Genomic DNA, 16,956 nt, shown 5'->3' with positions numbered 1-16,956 from the left:
TTAAGTTTACAGAAGACGCTCAGCCGCGATATTGTGGAAGTTGATGGTAAAAGTTTAGAGATAGTGGAACACACCTCTGCTGTTGGGTAGCTTGGAGCTTTGATGCATGACGTTTCAGCTATTTAGTCGTCGCTTCTACGATTTAGATTTAATATCTATATGTTTATTTGCAATCCGGAGACTCACGCATACTGTAATATAAATCGCCACAACATACGTATTTCTAATTAAGTTCCGAATAACGCCGACATGAAACATTAAAATTTGGAACAACTTCGTGTAGGGCAAGACTAGATTGGACACTTCTTCCGTTCGATTGACAGATAGTGAGGGTATACTGGTCCGTTTCCCACATATAAAAATAATACATACATATATTTCAGTTATGAATTCATTTTCTTGGATATCACATTAACTAATAAGACGTAAGTGATCTTTATGGATACTTCATGGAACAACGGTTGACTGGTATACTATCAACACAGGCTTGTTTCACATTTACAGTAAACATTTAAATTTTCACACTACAGTTGTTTCTGGTGGTTTTTCTGTGTGTAGCACATTCATTGCGTTCTTCAGGTCTGCCTCTCTGGTGCCGTTTCAGTTGCTGCTATGTAGATAGTAGAGCAAATTCAGTAAGCCGTACGCTCCATTCAAGACCTGCGAAGAAAACAAAAATATAAACATAATGAAATCACTTCGCGACTCACATGACAAGAAGCCTAAAAAAAGATTAAGTGCTCACTTTCTTCTCACAGAACAAAAGTTACAGCAGCCACATACACTCTGCAAGCCAAAAACCTCGAGAACCCTCACGTAAAAACACAATGGCGCTAATTAGTGCTCTTGACACGCTGGAGAGGTTTTAGAAAATTTGGAGTAAATAATTTTAGTTCACTTTTTATAATATTTGTCTATACATCAGCAATTCATATACTTGCTCTTGATCAGTTTCGAAAGATTACATACACAAGATGTTCCTAAATTCCTGATCTGCTAGAACGTGTAGAGACTGCAGTCCGCTGAATATATACTGATACCCACTTCAAAAGATGGACATTTTCACTGTTACAGGAACAAACATTTAAAACAGTGTGTTTTACTGGTTTATTCTGTGAATGACTGTCAGTCATTTACTGTAACTATTAATTACTGTTTTCCTAGTAGACTAATTAACGCAATTAGGTGCCGATTTCGGTAAAAGAAATGTTACAAGGCAACTCGTTTCACTGTTACAACAACAAATGTTCCCCAGTGCGAACGTACAGTATTTACGTGTCACGTAACACGATCTGCATACCTTCTCCCACGGCTGTCCTGCACCTCGCTCCAGTACAAGACAGTTTACTATTGGCTACAGGAGTGATTTTACTGTTTTCACTACACTTTACATCGGTTTCGCTCACCTGGATCAACATCTGCTTGGACAGTGTGCACGTCTTGCCCACCGTGATCACTATCGGGCGCACAGTCACCGTCATGAAGATGCCCAGGCTGCGTTTGGAGCGAGCGTCACTGTTGACCCAGCCGCAGCTGAAGGCGGAGTACATCAGCCTCTCACTCTGAAACGGGTTTGTTACTTCTGTTACGCACAGGAACGACTGTACGGACGACATTACAGAGTGTTGTGCTTCGTTAAGATGGGTAAACGGTATATGGTCGGTCACTATTATGCGCACGGGTAATATGTTCGAGAACAAGTACGAGCTTGGGAAAGGAAAGGCACGTTACGAGAGTAGCATGCTCAGGTGCATGACCACATGCGCTTTTCTCCTCCTTCTTTCCGGACTTGTCGTTCAATGGGCAAGCCTGAATTCTCAGGATATGTAACTGTTCCTGTATGTTTGTCTGTGATGGTATGGCGTTATTGGCCGTGAGACCACGTCTGGGGTTGCTTGGCTGCTGGTGCAAGTCTTTCCAACTAATGCGAATTCGGCGATTTGCGCATCTCTATGATGAAGGTGGATGAAGCGATTAGAACAATACAAAAGTCCAGAAACCAGCAAAGAAAACCTCCGAGCCGGCTGGGAATCTATCCACGGAATCCGGCATCTAAACACAGCGACGCTAACCACTTTACCACGATCTGCGAACTATCTTTAGATATCCTGCAACCAGTCAATTGCATGTGGAATGAAATCACTTTCATCTCCTTTTTCCATAAGACAAAACTCATTGCACTGATAATGTTAGTAAAAAATCTATACTTTTTTTTCCTTTTTTCTCTCGCTGATAATCGGATACGAACTGCAACCCAGGCGAAGAGCCTAAACCTTAGTTATTTCTAACGGGGCTCAAACTCAGGCTCCATTATAAGCAACTGGTATCTCGGCAGCTTCTTGTCCGGTTGGGCTTGTCTGACTTTTGTAATTACATTATCTACACATTTATTTCGTTATTTACTTTTTTCCTGGTAACCACCTTTCATAAAAATATAAAAATTATTTAAGAATAGCAGTACCCGACGAGACCGAGTTTCTTTTCTACAAATGGCAACGTTTACAAGAAGCAACATAAAACATGTTAGTATTTACGCGAGCCACTACGTCTATATATTTTGATAGACGATAAAAATGGCTACGTAAAATAAACACATCAAAAAATGTTTTGCATCACCTCGGTTCCGAGAGTTCCTAAATCTGTACAGAAAGTTAATTGCTGAGATTAAATTATATGATTCAGGTTTTCAGGTCGTTTTCGCTGTCGGAATCTTTTAAAAACTTTACACTGATATTGCTGCAGACTGTCAACTGCTTGGTGTTCTCTGACAGACAGCACGTTAAGGCATCCAAATTCCTCACAAACAGTTAAAAATTTGCAACTGGGAATTTAAATAAACTCACAATTACAGTGGCTTATTTTTCAGTATTAATTCACCAGCACACACATCTGTTTGTCGCTCACTACAAAATCTACTTGGCTCAGTGTTTTTTATCCTGTGTTCCGTCTCAATAAGCGTAACTCCTTCCTTTCCCATATTAGTTGTACGTGAGTAAGGTGCTAGACAGTGGTCTTTTATATTTATTTATAATTCTACTGTCTACGAATGGACATGAAACAGTTTTTCTATTATACTCAACTTGAAACACGCAGCATTGCGGGTCACCTCTGTTACTCTTGTTGCAGGCAGCTGCGAGCTGCGGTTTTCTTTCCCAATCATTGGTTACAATCTTTGGCTCAATGGATGTGTTGATTATGATTAAAACTGGAGCTCAATCAGCTGTAAATTCAGTATAGAATACGACAGTGTCTCTGTATCACATGATTGTTATTTCCGTTACCAAAAGCTCTTTAAGGCACTATTTATATTTCTTCTTCGTAGTTTTGAAGCTACATTTTATTTTTTATTATTCCATTTGTTGCAATCCGTCTTCTATCAAAATTTTGTTTGCTGTTCCCTTTCCTTATTCTTAAGCATAGACCGATTGTATTTATGGCCATATGAAGGTAATTTTTTTTCCTTTGGTAGATCATTTATCTTACATCGTCCACAAATCTGTACCAGCACATGCATCTACATACGTCTCAACGTTTGGCGAAAGGTACATTGTCCAACAGCATCATTTCTACCCCTTTCCTATCCCACGCGCAACTCTCACATGGGAAGTAGGACTCTCGTTATGTCTACGTTCGTGCCAGAGGGAGTATACTCTGTTGAAACGAGAACACAGGGAGGCGTGGAGAGGAGTTACCAGATGCCGCAACGCAACGCAACGCGGTCGTAACATATTTCATTAAACGCGCGCCAACATATAAATTGTTCACTGCACAAAGATGGAGCTGGTAAAAATGTGTTCTGAAAACGCGGCACTGTGTTCTTAATTTAGTTTTATTTATGGCAAGAACTTTTAATGGTGTGCGGATATATAACAAAACCGCTTTTCCTGACGATGTTACTGAATTTTCGACACTTGGGATACTTTTTGGTACTGTATTTAAACGATTATGCCGTGCGAATGAAGTCTTAAGAATAAATTATAGTTTTATCTTCTCCGAACAGGATTTCCGTCAGCCACCCATAACACACACCAGAACAGTTAACTGTGGATGCAAAATTCTTTTTGTGCTTCTTCTCTCCGTGGAAGAGAAATATCCCACTGCTTTAAGGTTCATGTATGTTACAACGACCACGATACTCTCAAACTCGTCCAGGAAGTTTGTGTACATCTGTCTTCCTTTTCGACATAAGAACTTTTCACTATTACATATTGACTCAAGAAGTGACCAAAATTAATTTTATTCTCAAGTCGCAATCTGTTTCCATAGTTTTCTACCAACATTATCGTCTTACTTTTTCGTGTCTGTCCAAGATTTACTAGTGAATTTACTAGTGAATGTAGACGGAATGACAGTATTGGCTGGGGATAAAATTCACTAGTAAGTCTTGGATAGATACATTCAGTGGAATGTTAAATGAACTTCAGACAATCGTTTTAGCAGTGTTTGGTTTATATGTAAATACGGTGTTTTCTCAATAATCTTTCAATCTTTCCTTTCGCTTTACTAACAGAAACCCTTACCTTTTAGACTGCATGAATTCATATGCCATCTTCTGTAATGATATCACATAGGTACATTTACTTGCTTAATTTTGGCCTTACACATACCTACGATTGCACTATAAAATGTCGAATCCAAACAAGTCCAGTTGTCTAAATTTCCAGTTATTTTATTCGAGTAACCAGTTTCATCACTGCATTACGCTTTCTTCAAGTCCCCTGACCGACATGTGCGAGGAATCTCACCTCTGGTCCATTCAAAATAGGTGAGAGCATTCAGTGGATCGAAGGGATCGTTATGTTGAGAAGAAATCTGCGGGTACCAGCCACTGAAGGCTGGACCAGTGGTGGGATTGTTCTTACACGTAGCTCAGGAGGCCTGAAGATGGCGTAATGTAGCGTTTAAATTAGTTACTCAAATAAAATAACAACTGGAAATTTAAACGGCTGATGGTGTTTTGATTCGACTTCTATATTGAAGAGTCAAGGTCAGCAACCACCCGTATCCTATATAAAGATGGGCTTATAGAGATGTGTTTGCATTAGGTTCATCAGTATTTTCTTCAGCTAGCCCAGATACATTTTCAGCTTCCTTTCTTTGAGGATTGAAGGGAAAGTCTTGAGGGTCCAATCTGCAGGAGAATATTTCGTAATCATAAGTGAAAATTGAATATTCAATGAACTGTGAATGAAGCCCGACCAACAGGCATTACATACGTTGATCAAAACTGATGGTACATTGAGAATGGCCAGTTTCTAGCTGAAATCTAGATCTACCAATAAAATTTCGAAAAGACGACTGACAGCTGAAATCTATTATTTACAAGTCAATATAACAGTCGCTGCATGCAGCAGCCTCTGAATGGAGGGTAACCTGATCTTAAAATTACTCAGTCACAGTTTGCAATGTCTAGTAATCCTGTTTCCTGTCTTCACCGAAAGGTGACACCCTTGCGGAGATCGTTGTCTCGTAACAGCCGACACCAAATTGCATACTTAGAATTGATTTTATGGGATTTTCTAGTCGCTTAGCGAACTACACTATCTGATCAAAACTAGCGGTCCCTTCGCCTTTATGACGGCTGTAATTCTGCTGGGGACACTTTCAGTGAGTGTGTGAATGGGCATGGAGGAATGGTAGCCCATTTCTCCTTAAGAACCGAAACTTTTTTTGGAAGCTGGGTTGTGCAGTGAAGCCGCCGATCTAACTCATCCAAAAGATGAATCTGGGCGGGTCTCTCCATTTCAGGAATGCAATTATCCCAAAATATTGCCTCAAAATTGCTGCTTTATAACAGGGTGCATTCGTGCTGATACAAGCATCGTCTCTGAATTGTTCCTCTATTGTACGCAGCACACAATGCTTTAAATGTATTCATATCCTTTCGCATATAGCGTTTTCTTAAGAGCTGTAAGGGGACCACAGGGCAACCAGGAGAGACACCTCCATACCCTAAGAATAGCTCTTCCGAACTTTACTGTTGGCCCCACACATCATGGGGTTGGTCACCCCGGTGTTCGCCAAACCCAGACACTTCTACCGGATTGCTACAGGGTACAGCGTGATTCATCACTCCAAATCACTCGTTTCCAGTCATAAACTGTCCTGTGATGGAGCTCCTTACATCACCTCGAGCGTTGCTTGGCGATCACTACAGGGATTTGCGGCTTATGACGTGATGCTCGACCTTTGTAACCCATTCTTTCCAACTCCCCTACGCACACTCGTCGTGCTAGCTGGCGGTATGGCACTATGGGACTCACAAGTGATTCCTTCCGCTGGTTTCATCCGACTTTTTACAACCGACCTCTCCAATGCTTGACGGTCCCTTTGTGTCAGCACGTGAGATATGCTTAGACTAAGTTTAACTGTGTTTGTTGTCCGCCCCTGGTAGCTGAGTGGTTTCCGGCACGGTAGCTCAGCGTGTTCGGTCAGAGGGTTAGTTGCTCTCTGTACTAAAAAAAACTGAGTGAACAGATCAACGATGAACCTGAACAGGTGTCATGGACGTCCGCCCCGGACACATGCAACGAACAATAACGAACAAACTGAGATAAAAAAAATAAAGTGGTCAGCGTGACGGAATGTCATACCTAACGGCCCGGGATCGATTCCCGGCTGGGTCGGGGATTCTCTCCGCTCAGGGACTGGGTGTTGTGTTGTCCTCATCATCATCAATTCATCCCCATCGACACGCAAGTCGCCGAAGTGGCGTCAACTCGAAAGACTTGCACCAGGTGAACGGTCTACCCGACGAGAGGCCCTAGCTACAAGGCATTTTTATTTTACACTGTTTGTTCTTTCGCATTTCCATTTCATAGTCACATCACCAACAGTTGACTTGGCAGATTTAAAAGGGTTGAAATGTCCCTGATGGATTTGTTACTCAGGTAACGTCCAGTGACTAGCTCAAATCGAAGTCACTGAGCTCTACCGAACGACTAAGTTTGCCGAAACCGATTCTCTATTGACAACACAATGCACCCACCTTCTTTTATACAGGTGGGTTACCTTCTTGTGACATCTGTTGATCAATACCGCCTTACATAGAGGTGTCCGAATTCCTTTGACCGATAGTGTGTAGTTATGACTAGAAGCCGCAGACGTGCTCCGTACTGGGCAGAAGGCAGCTGAATAGTGCAATTCGAAAATTAGATGTGATATAAGTTCCTGAGCTTGCAAACACAATTTTCAAATGTACAAATGAAGACAGCATAGCGATGGTGCTCTATCACACAAATGAGATACACTGTAGCAGATATGGAGTAACAACACGTAAGATACATATACACACGCAAACTCTATAGGTTAATTTTTTTTATTTTGTTCGTATTGTCGCAGAATTTAAATAAAAACAAGCCCCATCTCTCGATTCCAATAACAGATTTCGGAAGGATTCCTTTGGGTGCAAGGTAAATACCGTAACTCGTAACCTTTTATTTATTTATTGGTTTATTTAACCTGATACTACCAATCAGACTTTCTACGTATCATAAATTAAAAGACCAAGCAACATAGCTGGGAGAATACATTTAATGGAATGAAAAGTGATCCTACAGTGGTATTACCGGAAACTTTATGGAAGAGACAGAAAGAAGTGTTTCACTTCTTAAAAGTAACAGACCGTTTAATTGTGAGCAGAGAGCGTCTTATTCCAGAGACGGACAGCAGCAACACAAAAGAATGTTGTTCTATAGTTGGACACGCCTAGAGTACTAGATAAGTGAGGCCTTGTGTTGAATTACTTAATCTCCGATACAAAGCACTAGTGTTCTTGTGCACCGAGCACCGATGAAGTAAGCACAGGGTTCGACAGTCACGTAGGTCGTCTGACTGCGGCGACCTAACTGGGCATTTGAAGCACTGACTGGGTGAAACAGATGGACAGCGCAGACAAACATTCATTGTTAGTTCTCACTCGTTCCGTGTTGGATTAACTGGAGCTTCGGTAGATCGAGTGATTGCAGAAGTTTGCGTTCCACACCCCATGGACATATGTTCCGAAATTTTTCAAGCACATAGAGGCAGTCGGAATTATCTCTGCATAAGGTGGCCGTGTTTTCTGCCCTGTTGAGAAGGTCACGCAGATTCTTTAATGTTTTTGATAAGTTCTTTCAAATACTGTCGGGAAGAATAGGAGGCAATTGTAAGCGGAATTCATAACTTATTAATTTCTGGTGGGATTCTAAAATTACTTGAGACTTTTTTGCATTTCGTTTAAGTCCCAGATATTGAGCCCACCTTACAACTGAAGACAGATCGTCATTCAAGTGGAAGATAGTAGTATTGATTCTTTCATGTCTACCACTTGGGTAACACTGAAGATCGTCGACATGGACATGATACCTGCAGGAGGACAGATGCGATGAGATGTCATTGACAAAGAAACTGATAACTTTGGCACTCTTAAAAGAACATGTTTTCAGCAGAACTTTTCATTTCCAGAGACAACTCGTTGGTGTCTGTTTTTCGAGAAGCTCTGTAACTGCTTCAGCATACAACCTGAATATTTTAGCTGTCGCATTTTTTTAAGCAGTACGTCAAATTTGACGGTCTGGAAAACTTTGCTGGAGTCTACTAGTATTAGTATCGTTGCCTCAGTTAGTTACCTTAGATAATACGGTGTTTGTGTTACTACTTTTATCAAAGTCGAACTAATATATGTTACGTAAGCTGAATTTGTGTCAGTATTCAGTAATTTGGCCCTAAACAATATAATATAGGGCTTTGGATACAGCGGGTAAGACGGTGATTCATCGGTAATCACAATGTAATTGGGGTTTTCGATCTTAGCGAAAGGTCGGGCAATCCTTTTCCATGCAGTCAGATTTGTTCCGTTCACGAGAAAACAATTTACTACCTCCCAAAAATATTTTCAGTTAAGAACCCCACAGCTTCTTCGCTGAAAACAGTCGAGCTGTAATTTAGACCAAATCTCAGTCGTACTGAAAGGCAAGGGTATGGTCCTATGGAATGACTCAGCACGTTAAACTTATATTCTGTTCTTTTTCATAGCAGAGAGTCAACTGTACTCGTAATGCTCACTTAGGATAAATATTTTACACTCTGTTTTTCTAGTTAAAGTTCTCCTTGAAAAGGTATTTTGTCGTTATTGTGTTCCACCTGCATATTATCCTCATATAGAATGTAGTTATTAAGTCTAATTATTCGACGCTAACGAGAAATTTTTGTTATGTTTCCAGTATGGATGAGACATCGACTTTCACGAAAAATGTTTTACAGTTTTCATGCAGATTTCTATTGTCATACAGATGGGATTCTTCTGAGGAAAATGTTCTACTGATTGTGCAGGCAACTTTCGTGAATTGATAAAAACTAAGTGTATAGGACTTGATCTCTATGTTTGTGTTTAATCTGTGTACATACTGAACATACTTGTGTAATGATTGTTCGTGTCTACTGTAGCTACCCTTCAACAAAATATTCAGTGACATTCGACAACAGCTGTACGCGAAACATTTCGGTTAAAAAAACTGAAATGGCCAGCAAGCTATACTTTTAAGACAGAGAAGCACATCTAAATTCCTTGCCTATACTTTTAAAATTGCCACAAAGTTATTCAAATCTACCCATAACGTGTCGAACCATCAAATCGATAAAGATTCTTGCATCTGTCATTCTCGAGCAATGAAGGCAATTAAATAAATGATAAACAATTTCAACAGATAAAATAAAGAACAATGTTAAAGATAACAGGCGCAGAACCCCCCTATCCTCTCCCTATGTATCCTTCCTTCTTCTCCCTTTACGTGCTCTAAGCTCATTGTAAAGGAAAAATTAAATAAGACATTTTCGCAGAGCAATGGTAAAACATACAATTAGTCACTTACCTGGTCGGTCATGATGTGCGCATAAATGCAGAAAATTACAGTTTCGTAGAGGAGATCAGGTATTGAGAAAAGTGCATTCATCGCTTTTCCTATATTTCCATCTCTCTGCAACAGCTGTATGAAAGAAAATATGAAATTTATACGCAAATACGTTCCAGTTAGAACCATAAATAGAATAGGAATTAGAGACCACTAATACACCAACAGTTCCATACAAAATATAAGTCATGATCGAACATTCTACACAACAAACACACACCAAGCCAGTGCGGCCTGCTACCAAGCGCATACAACCGCTAAGACACACGTCATAACAATGAAGCTCTTTAACACAGCACCCGTCGCTCTTTGATAAGCGAAAAAATAAGCCTGTCGTTGAGGCCAGAAACAAATAGTAATGTAAATACATATAAATATAGCACTATTTTAGGTTATCGTACGTTTAAGGAAAATTATCAGTCTTTGCACCACTTTGAAATCTTTCCGAGAATTGATTGAATATTTATGCAGTTTCTTTCGTACAATACTTCATCATGGTCAAATCATTTACAGAACGTTGAGGTTACGATTAATAGAGTCCGCCAGGTCATTAATATACAACATGAATAGCAAAGGTTCTAAACACGCTACCCTTACACAAGCCTGAAGAAACGTCTACATTTGTTCACAGTTCTCAATCCAAGATAACATACGCCGTTCTTCCCACCAATAAATGTTCAGTCCAGTCACACATTTACTTAGAAAACCCAAATTATTGTACTTCCGTTAATAAGCTTGGGTATGTTCCTCTATTAAATCCTTTTCGGAACTCTAAAAATACTACACCTACGTGACTGCTTTGATCCCTAGCTTACAGGACGTCCTGTGAGGAAAGTGTGACTTGGGTTGTGGAACCAGGATTGTTGGCTTGGAGGAGGTAATTCTGTTCCAGACACTTTACTATGTGTCAGCTCAGAATATGTTCTAAGAGTCTGAGACACCAATCGGAAGAAAATCGTTCCAGGAGGCAGATGTCATCTGTGTGAAAAAACTGATAACAAAAATCCGTATTAAGTGTAAAAAATTCACTTACAAAGCACATCTTACATACACATGTCAAAACTGTTAGTAGAAGTTAGGTATAGCATAGTAAAACCTGCATGTACATAATTACAATATTCGACCATTGTATTGTTGTACTATTATTTTATGCAATTTGAATTATTAACAAATTCAGCTATCTAAATTAGAGCTTTCGCTTGAGTCTAGTGTACCCCTTCGTTCACATCAAGGTCATTATCACTGCCCACAAGGTGAGGGCTGCAGGAACCTGAAGAATCGGATGATGAATCAGATAGTTCTGTGGAACAAATTTTCTTTTTTTGAAGGCCTTTAGATTTTGCCTCTCAGCAACCTTTTCTTGACAGCACTTTCGTCAAGCGACTTTGTCAAGTGATCTTTTTACGGCGGTTCATTGAAGTGGCAGGCGGTTGCTGCTTTCCGTACCCGCGTTGTGGTTCTCTTCATAATCTTGGGGACAGGAGATATGTCGAATGGTGAAATTGCATAAACTGTCACAGCTAGAGCTTGATGTGACTGTACATCAGGATAACTCGAAGAAGAAGTAGATGATGTCGATGGTCCAGAGGTAGCAAGTAGAGGAACATGTGATTCAGAAACATAAAGTCTATGTTCCACTGTGGAGCAAGATTTTCCTGCAACCAACTCAGCAGCTATGAAATCAGCGTCGGTGAAGATGTAACGGCTCATAGAGTACAGCCCAGTTATTGGTGTCTCAGCTGATTCGGTACGAAGGTAGGCTTGGCCAAAAACCTCCATGACGTCGTAATGTGTTAGAGGACGCCCATTGTGATGCAACCACACTCTTACTGCCTCGCTGTAGTACGTTTGAAGAGGTCCCACGAACGTCTTATCTAGAGGCTGCAGTTTGTGGGTGCAATGTGGAGGAAGTGAGATGATAGTCACGTGGTATTCTTTCGTCAAGTCAATCAGATCTGGATTTCGAACGTGGCTATAATGACCATCCAAGTTCAGGAGAACAGGCCTTTGTTCAGTCGGACATGTTTTCTCGATGAAGCGAACAAGCCATTCGATGAATAAATTGTTTTGAACCCATTCTGAAGGATGGGCTCTATCAATTTCTACCTCTCATTAGAACTTGGGTCATATTGTTTCTAGGGAGAAGTACCATTGCCGGGACCCAATGTCCCGAAGCGCTCATACATTCGATAACTGTGATTGTAGCCCCTCTTTCTGCAGATGTTAGAGCTACAATTTGTTTCTTCCCTTTCACCCCTATCACTTTTGGAATTTTGCTTTGGCCAAACGACATGCCTGTCTCGTCCACGCTATACCCTCGGTCTGCTAGATATGAGTGTTTATTGAAAGCGTTACCAATAAGTCAAAGAAAATCATCACATTCTTTTTATTGAAGCCTAAGGCTCTGGCATATAAAGTTGCACAAGGTTTGCGAATTGACAGTTCGTCCTTGTGTCTCTCAAGAAAAAGGTCAGCCCAAGCTCGTCCGCTTCTCCTCCTTTGAAAATGGTTGTCAAACAATTTCTCCGGGCAAGTAAAATTGTCATTCTTCTCAGATCCGCCAAAGTGCAACCAAAGAATTTTTCTCCACCTCAAGGAGATAAGAAACTATTTTTCGAGGTCTGCATTTAAAATCGGTTTCCTTCTAAGCTTTGTCTCTTGCATTGCTTGCTCAGGGATTTTATCAAGTTTACGTAATCTCTGTGAAGCAGTACGAGGCACTTTGAATGTTCTTGCTGCAACTTTCACGGAAGCCTCCATTGCTTACACAGCTGCTATGGCACAAACCGTCTGAGATTTATCCCACTGATGCCTCTGGTTCTTACATTCTCAGTGCATCTTCGTTCTCGGCATTCTGCAAGGACGAAAAAAAGCACTAGGGTCTATTATCGCAATTAGAAAATTCTATTCCTTTATTTGTTGCTGTGTAGATTGTATATATGATATCCAAACAAAATTCGACCAGCTATATCCCCATAAAATTATTTAAATGTTTTACACTCTTTAAGAGAAGAAATAATGTAATTATGGGCGCTCCGTAAATAGGATCCCATTTTTACACCAACCCAATGGGTCCATATTTACACCAACCATTCTTAAGCAACATGGCCACTATCACGTCTAACCTAGAAGCGTGTGTAACGTAAAACGTGCTTCTAAAAGTAGCTTAGGATTCCGTTATTCCGGATATCACTGAGAAATTGTTTTAAACTATTCAGAAGGATACAAAAAGAAAACCATTTCAGATACCTGCCAAACGTCTGCAGTCGTGAACGAACACCAATTCACACAATAACTGACGCTTTAGCTACACTGCTTAAAACAATGCTTCCAACTGTCCACTGCTACCGTCTATCAACAACAGGCACCGTTCTCAGCCCTGGTCGCCAGACTGCAGCACTTCCCATCTCTTCGTGAGGGGTGCCCATAATTAGACCTGTGCCCACCTTTACACCATTTTCTCTAGCTCCGCGTTGCAGACGCTTCTATTCTTTCCTTGTCTGGTCTGTTTTTGGTCACCATTTAACTTCCATATAAGGCCACGTTCCCAAAAACTAGTTTAGATATTAGATTTTGATATTTTTGTCCTTTTTGAAAGAAAAACTTTACTTCAATTTACACCATCTTTACTTCTGTTAAAGTCAGCTTTTTGCTGCTGAAATAGTAACACTCATATGATGCTTTTTGTGTTTCGTTTCCTAATCTAATTCCCTTGATATCACATGATTGAATTCTGCTACTTTTTTTCCTTTTATTAATATCCATCTTGTATTCTATTTTAAAATCAATGGCGGTTCCATTCAATTGATTTTCCATGTCCTTTCTTGTCTGTGATAGAATTACGATATCATTGGTAAAAAGAAATTTATGTTTCTTCTTCGTGATCTTTAATTGCTTCACCAAATTTCTCCTTGGTTAAAGGGTATGATCAATGTACAAACTGCATAACGTGGAGGAAGACTAATAGGCTACAAACATGTCTGACTCGTTCCTCAATTACTGCCTCTCTTTTTCGTCCGTCAGCTCTTACAACTGCTGTCTGGTTTCTGTAGATGATTTTTCACTTTCTGTTTTTTAATCCATGATAACTTCATAATTTCCAAGAGTGTAACCCACTCAACATTATCAAAAACTGTTTCTTAATTTACAGATATTATAATTTTTAATTTGTCTTTTTTCAGTCTGCATTTTAAGTAATGGATTGGGTATTGCCAAGCACGTTCATACATATTTCTGGAACCCAAACTATTCTTCCCCAGGTCGGTTTCTACGAGTCTTTTCATTCGCGTGTAAATAATTACCATTGTAACTGTCTTGTAACCAAGGCCTGTTAAACAGATAGTTCCTTAATACAATTGTCAGCACCTGCGTTCTTTGGCATCGAGACTGTTAACTTCACCTTGAACTTTGGGGGTATTTCGCTTTTCTCATATAGGGTGGATACCGGATGGTACGGTTTTGTCACGCTTGTTTCTCTGACGGATATTATTCATTATGAGTAAAAGTCATTTACTCTAGGTGTCTTGCTTCTACTTAGGTCTTTCAGTGCTCTGTCACATTCTATTCACAGTACCATACCTCCTAAATACCTCCAACCAATTCCTCTTCCCTATCCATAAAATTCTTTTACAATTTCTGTCCTTTATATTAGTCATTTATTTTCTTCTTTCTACCCTTAGGTCTTCCATTGTTTGCCGGCCGGAGTGGCCGTGCGGTTCTAGGCGCTACAGTCTGGAACCGAGCGACCGCTACGGTCGCAGGTTCGAATCCTGCCTCGGGCATGGATGTGTGTGATGTCCTTAGGTTAGTTAGGTTTAATTAGCTCTAAGTTCTAGGCGACTGATGACCTCAGAAGTTAAGTTGCATAGTGCTCAGAGCCATCTGAACCATTAGAATCTTCTATTGTTTGCTTGGTACTTGATTATCATCTTACCACCTGATGATGATGTTTCTTCAGTTTTCCTATATTCGGCGTCTACCTTTATCATATCCCTACGTGCTTCTATAGTTTTGCATTTCACCTCTAGCCAATCCTGCTTTGTCATTTTGCACGTTCTGTCAGTCCCACTTTTTGCACTTATAGAAATATCTTTGTGCGGTTTTGTTATATCTTGCAGCCGGTAAGTTTTGAGAGTACAGGAGGAATGTGCGGGGTGAACCACAACTCCAACCACAAACTTTTAGAGGTGATAGTATGGCCCAAAAAAAGAGAAAAATGTTTCTGAAACATGAGCTCCAAAAGGTATACGTAACGTTAAAGCACGTCTGTGCGTCTGCGCAGCAGTTTTCAACTTCGTCGTACTCGATTCGAATCTGGAAATGACCGGAAAGAGGTTGCAGTCACGGCCTAATGTTTCTGACGATGGACTTTGCATGGACGTCCTCCCCTAAATTCCAAACTTCCCCACAATGATCCCTGAACTGTAAGACTCTTGATGATCCTTCCATCAGCTGGGGACGTTAAACACAGCGGTCTCTTCAGCGCTATTCTAGTGGTGTAGCCTATGTGCCAGCACAGCGTTTCACCTTCACCCCTCTCTCATCATACACAACACAAACATATATCACACTATACACGCCCCATTTACGGTCATCTACACTCAACAGATGTCAGCCTTTGTAACTTAGTGGTCAGCGCAGCTCACTACCATTTGGAGGGTCCGTCTTCGATTCCTGGTACTATCAGGACTTTTTCATTGGTGGGAGGACTAGAATTGGTTGCACTCAGCATCGTAATGACAACTGATAGTTGCTTGACTGACTAGTAGCGGCTTCAGGCCACAGAAATTGATTACGACCGATAGAGGAGTTTGCTGGCCCCACGCTTCTCCATACCACACCCAATGACCCCACTGGCAGAGGATGACACGGTGGATGGCCGGAACCAACTGGCCCCTCTAGGGCTTGTGGACAGAGTTCGTGCTACTCTCGTCAGACACATTTGAGACATAATTTTCACACACCGCGAAGAAAGAGGTCATTGTGTGTGGAGAAAGTAAACTGTTCCTGATTAGGCAGCTGAACAACGCCTCAGAGTCTGCCATGCGAAAGTACGATGTTGGTCTTTCTTTCTTTTTCCAAGAGAAATGTTTTCATGTAAACGATGACACATGAGTAAGTTGTGGTAGGAGACGTACTGGTATAACTCTATTTAACGCAACAGCTTTTTTCCTAACTATACCTAAATGTCATCCCCAGTGAACCCTCACATCACTCAACATAAATTTTACATAGCCACCGGTTTCAGTTTTCTTTAGAGAATCTGTGTTTTGTATTACCAGTTAATTACTAATGTTGAATGTATTTAGTGTTATCTGTGTCTCCGTGGTACGAAGCGTGTACCGTTCTGAAATGAAAATATACCAATGCATGATTCTCATCAATATTCGCTGTATTTACGTTTGTCTGTGAGTATCTGAAAGCCTTGATTGCGAAACCCGACCATTGTGATATAAGAGCTGTTATTAGTTTCCTTAGTGCTAATGATATGAAAGCGGATTAAAATTCACGATCAGACCGCGAAAGAGAATGGAGTAAATATTCAGAGCGACAGGATGGTACGGAAATGAGTGGGAGTATTCACAGACGGCTGAACGAATGTGCAAGTTGAGGAACGAAGTTGGGGGCGTTCAGCCATTATAAACTATTTGGTACAGAAAGTTGAGTAAAAAGTGAGGGTGAGTTTCCTCAAATGTCAAGAAGTGTGCTTTATGCAGCTGTTGCCTAATTAGGAGACATTTCTACGAGGAGAGATGGCTGGGTGATACGACAAGTGCCTTAATATTGGTGGGAATTATTTAGAAAAGTATACTGAAGTACAGGCTTTCAAGTAAAAATAAAATTGCTAAGAAAAGTCTAGTTGTTTTGTTTTTATTTCTAAACGATACTTACACAAAACCACGCTTAGTATAAATGCACCATGGGGACAGCTGTCACAGATTGTATACTTTTGCTTATCTCGCTGAACACAATTCCAATCTCTGAACCACTTTGTGCTGCGTTTTAAAAGCTAGTGTAACAAAAAGCTAATAAATACGCCATGTTTATTTTTCAGAAAGAAAAAGTA

At 40.5% G+C, this 16,956-nt stretch overlaps 1 protein-coding gene across 1 annotated transcript in view; it reads right to left on the bottom strand.

Annotated features, from left to right (window-relative positions):
- Nucleotides 1-450: 450 nt before the first annotated feature.
- Nucleotides 451-16,956, bottom strand: part of LOC124572341 (odorant receptor Or1-like) — a 90,727-nt gene continuing 74,221 nt past the window's right edge. Inside the window, exons 5-7 of the mRNA XM_047131130.1 lie at nucleotides 9,852-9,965; nucleotides 1,407-1,562; nucleotides 451-660 (exon numbers count right to left, since the gene is read on the bottom strand). Coding sequence (XP_046987086.1) covers nucleotides 601-660; nucleotides 1,407-1,562; nucleotides 9,852-9,965 — 330 coding nt within the window. The 3' untranslated portion in view covers nucleotides 451-600. The remainder of the gene's footprint in view (nucleotides 661-1,406; nucleotides 1,563-9,851; nucleotides 9,966-16,956) is intronic.

This window comes from Schistocerca americana, chromosome 1 (assembly GCF_021461395.2).
Source record: "Schistocerca americana isolate TAMUIC-IGC-003095 chromosome 1, iqSchAmer2.1, whole genome shotgun sequence".
Lineage (NCBI taxonomy): Eukaryota > Metazoa > Arthropoda > Insecta > Orthoptera > Acrididae > Schistocerca > Schistocerca americana.
This window is presented reverse-complemented; position numbering and strand designations above follow the sequence as displayed.